Source organism: Poecilia latipinna, unplaced genomic scaffold, assembly GCF_001443285.1.
Source record: "Poecilia latipinna isolate Pla-1442-1.1 unplaced genomic scaffold, P_latipinna-1.0 Scaffold83, whole genome shotgun sequence".
NCBI classification, from domain to species: domain Eukaryota; kingdom Metazoa; phylum Chordata; class Actinopteri; order Cyprinodontiformes; family Poeciliidae; genus Poecilia; species Poecilia latipinna.
Window position 1 is genome coordinate 70,221 of NW_015112699.1, and position 3,866 is coordinate 74,086.

Here is a 3,866-nt window from a genome sequence, read left to right on the forward strand (position 1 = left end):
ACATGCCTCTCTGCAGCTCAGCTTTGGCCTCCTGCTCCTCCTCAAACTGCTCTCTGAGCAGATCACAGTCATGGCGGGCTGACTGAACAGCATGGGCCAGAGCATTCTTGGCCTGGATAACACAAGTTGAGTGTGGAATGATTTGTCTATTGACCTCATCATACATGACAGAAGAAAATATAAACAGACTTTTCTACCTTCACTTCCTCCTCAATGTGTCTCTTGAGCTCCTCAATCTGCTGAGTGAAAGCCTGCTTGCCTCTTGTCAGCTGAGAAACAAGAGCCTCTTTCTCCTCAAGTTGACGACCAAACTCACCTTTGAAAGTCATATATACATTATTTCTGAAAATTTTGAATCAATGTAAAACACTGGTTTAAGGTCAGGTGAATTACCATTCTCCGTCTGGAGTCTTGCTTTCTGTCCATTAATGTCATTCAGCTGGCGGACATTCTCATCATTTTTAGCTTTGATTTCACTGAGTTGATCCTCAAGAGTTCTGCACATTTTCTCCAAGTTGCCCTGAAACCATCACAGATGCATGGAAAAGGTGCTTCTGAGCCAATAATTCATATTGCTGATCATTGTAAAACATGAAGTATCCACTCACCTTGGCTTTGGCAACAGCCTCCATGTTGCTGGACAGGTCATCAATCTCCATCTTGTACTCACTCTTCTCCTTCTCCAGCTTCTGCTTGACGCGCTGCAGGTTGTCGATCTGCTCTCCCAGCTCAGCAACGCTGTCGGCCTGCTTCTTGCGGAGAGCTGCTGCAGTGGATTCATGCTGCAAGGTGGACTCTTCAAGGTCACGGCGCAGCTTCTGGAACTCAGCCTCACGCTTCTTGTTCATCTCAATCTGAGCAGCTGTGGCTCCACCAGCCTCCTCAAGCCTCTCGCTGATCTCCTCAAGCTCCCTGGACAGGTCAGCTCTCTGCTTCTCTACCTTAGCACGGGCAGACCTCTCAGCCTCAATCTCCTCTTCCAGCTCCTCAATGCGAGCCTAGAAATCAAATGCATTGAAGTAATCACTCAAGATCACTCTGCGAATCACTGAAAAAAATTCAGCCAGGGGCAATTAAGGTTAAACAGTATTACCTGAAGTTCCTTGATCTTCTTCTGAAGCTGAGCTCCAAGGGACTGTTCATCCTCAATCTTGCTGAGAAGCTGGCTGATTTCAAAGTCCTTCCTGGATTTCAAAGAGCAGTGTTGAGCTCAATTATCTGACATGACACTAACACATGTTGAAAAATAAAGATAGTCTGCACTCACTTCTTGATCTTTTCATCAGACTGCTGCTTGTCATTCTCCAGATCCATAATGGATTCCTGGGCCAGTTTCAGATCTCCTTCAAGCTTTCTCTTGGCTCTCTCAAGGTCCATACGGAGTTTCTTCTCTTGCTCCAATGAACCCTCAAGCTATTGTATAATAGGTACATTCAAACACAGTAATCAGTACAAAGACTGCATCATTAGGCTAAAGCCTAATGAGGAAGACAAATAAACCGCTTTCTTACATCGTCCACTTGCTGTTCCAGCTTTGTCTTGGCCTTGGTCAGAGTGTTGACTTTGTCTTCCTCTGCCTGGAGATCATCCAGTGTTTGCTGATGGGCCTCTTGGAGGGCTTTCTTCTCCTTGGTGAGCTTGGCAATGGCCTCATCCTGAGTTGCCATCTCCTCTGTCAGATTTTTCACCTACAGTGAAAAAGTTATACATTAAATATTTAAGAGATATAAATTCAAATAATGTCCTCAAATGGTATATATGTCTGTCCAGTGTGTGTGAATGTCCGTGCGTTTCTAAGTGATGTGAACCTTGTTTTCAGTGGCATGTTTCTCCTTCTCCACTTTAGCCAAGGTGAGCTCTAAGTCATCAATGTCCTTCTTCAGCTCAGAGCATTCATCCTCCAGCTTCCTTTTCTTGGCAGTCAGCTCAGCGTTGATTTCCTCTTCATCCTCCAGTCTCTCACTTGTCTCCTTGAGTTTGGCCTCAAGCTGGATCTTGCTCTTAATCAGCCCTTCACACCTTTCCTCAGCATCTGAGAGATTCTCAACTTCCTGTGATTGAGGGGGAAGAAACATACGTTAATGTTTTTTTTTACATACATATCTATTTAATAAGGATGATTCAAAAACATGTACTTTTTACACAGACCTGGTGTTCACCAAATACATAACACCAATGTTATGTTAGTTTATGAACATAGGAACTACATGGTTAATTACTCTAGTATGAATATGAATAAATCACATTTAAGAAATCTGCCTACTCACAGCAGCTACTTGAAGCTGCAAGTCATTCTTCTCCTGGAGCATAGAGACCATTTTCTCCTCCAGTTCCTTCTTCTTGGCCAAAGCAGTAGCCAGGTCTGTCTTCATCTTTTCATAGTTCTCCTTCATATTCTGCAACTCTTTCTCAGTCTCAGCACTCTTCAGTAGAGGCTTGATCTTGAAGTACAGGGTCATCCATGGCCAGTTCTTGACATTCATGAATGAACGGATGTTGTATTGGATGGAATAGATAGCCTCTCTGGTTGAAAAATCAGTTAATCATAACAAAATATCAGTTTTACTAAAGAAGGCAACTTTTTAGCAGTCAAAATAATGCCCCCACCTCCTCTCCATCATCTTCACAAACTCCTTCCTCATGACATATCCTCTGCAGAGAGCCTGAGTCATGGTAACCAGCTCAGCCAGTTTTTCATCTCTCATCTCCTCAAGAGTACCCAGAAGACCAGCTTTGAAGAACACCTATATTAGCAAAACTTTGCAAGTTAAAACACATGGACACAAAGGAATTGTTCCCAGCAATGTCATTAATGTATTTTTCCATCATACCTTAGTGTGTCCAAACTTGTACTGAGTGTGGTCCACATCAATGGAGCCCAGCAGCTTCTCTGAAGCCTTCTTGTTGTCAATAAACTGTCCCTCAGGGATAACACTGGCATTCAATACCTTGTATCTATGAGAGAAAATCTGGATTTTGCTTTTTTCCATCTTCACATCTGAAAACATTTCTTCACATTTAGAAAGACAGCAGCTACCTCTGCTTGAAGTCACCGTAGAGGATTCTGCTGGGGAAGCCCTTTCTGCAGATCCTGATGCCCTCCAGCACACCGTTACACCTGAGCTGGTGGATGACCAAGAAGTTCTCCATAAGACCTGAGGGTTGGTAATATATTTAGTGAAAAATAATTCAACAGTGTCTCCAAGCAATATCATGTAAAATTTCTTAATGTCAACTTAATGTCAAATTTCTACGGCTGAGCTTCTTACCTGGGGTCTTTGACTCATTGGGAATCAGGCAACGCACAAAGTGAGGATGAGTGCTCCTCAAGTTGGTCATCAGCTTGCCCAAGTTCTCCTGTAGATCAGCATCATAAAATTATTCCATGGATGATTTTAAACCATTACTTTTCTGACAGTTCTCGAAAAATTGTCCATACCCTGAAAAGAGCAGACACAGTCTGGAAGGAACCACCCTTCTTCTTGCCAGCCTTCTTGCCACCACCACCAGACTCTGTTTGAAAAAAAAAAACAAATAGCAGTACAGCACATGTTTCGTCTGATCAATAAAAATTTTAAATGTCTGTCTGTCTGTCTGTCTGTCTGTCTGTCTGTCTGTCTGTCTGTCTGTCTGTCTGTCTGTCTGACTGACTGACTGACTGACTAGTTCATGGTAATCATACCCTCTCCTGAAGCATGAGCTACATAGAGAAGACAAAGCAGTTTGTTTGAGGACTTCTGGTAGAGCTGAACCACTGAATCGTTCAGTGGGTCCTTGTTCTTGTCCAGCCAGCCAGTGATGTTGTAGTCCACTGTACCAGCATAGTGAACCAGGGAGAAGTGAGCCTCAGCTTTGCCCTTTCCAGG

General features: G+C 43.4%; 1 protein-coding gene across 7 annotated transcripts in view; it reads right to left on the minus strand.

Moving 5' to 3' along the window:
• LOC106938339 (myosin heavy chain, fast skeletal muscle) overlaps positions 1-3,866 on the minus strand; it is a 65,651-nt gene that overhangs the window by 53,459 nt on the left and 8,326 nt on the right. For 3 of the 7 annotated variants that reach the window (XM_015020351.1, XM_015020375.1, XM_015020393.1), the window contains 6 exons: positions 1,268-1,413; positions 1,094-1,184; positions 609-998; positions 394-520; positions 198-316; positions 7-112 (listed from right to left, as the gene is read on the minus strand). In XM_015020351.1, the coding sequence (XP_014875837.1) occupies positions 7-112; positions 198-316; positions 394-520; positions 609-998; positions 1,094-1,184; positions 1,268-1,413 (979 nt within the window). Of the gene's footprint in view, positions 1-6; positions 113-197; positions 317-393; positions 521-608; positions 999-1,093; positions 1,185-1,267; positions 1,414-1,511; positions 1,689-1,808; positions 2,052-2,267; positions 2,524-2,607; positions 2,745-2,831; positions 2,956-3,866 lie in introns of all 7 variants that reach the window. The other 4 variants (XM_015020340.1, XM_015020368.1, XM_015020361.1 and 1 more) reach the window with 2 other exon arrangements.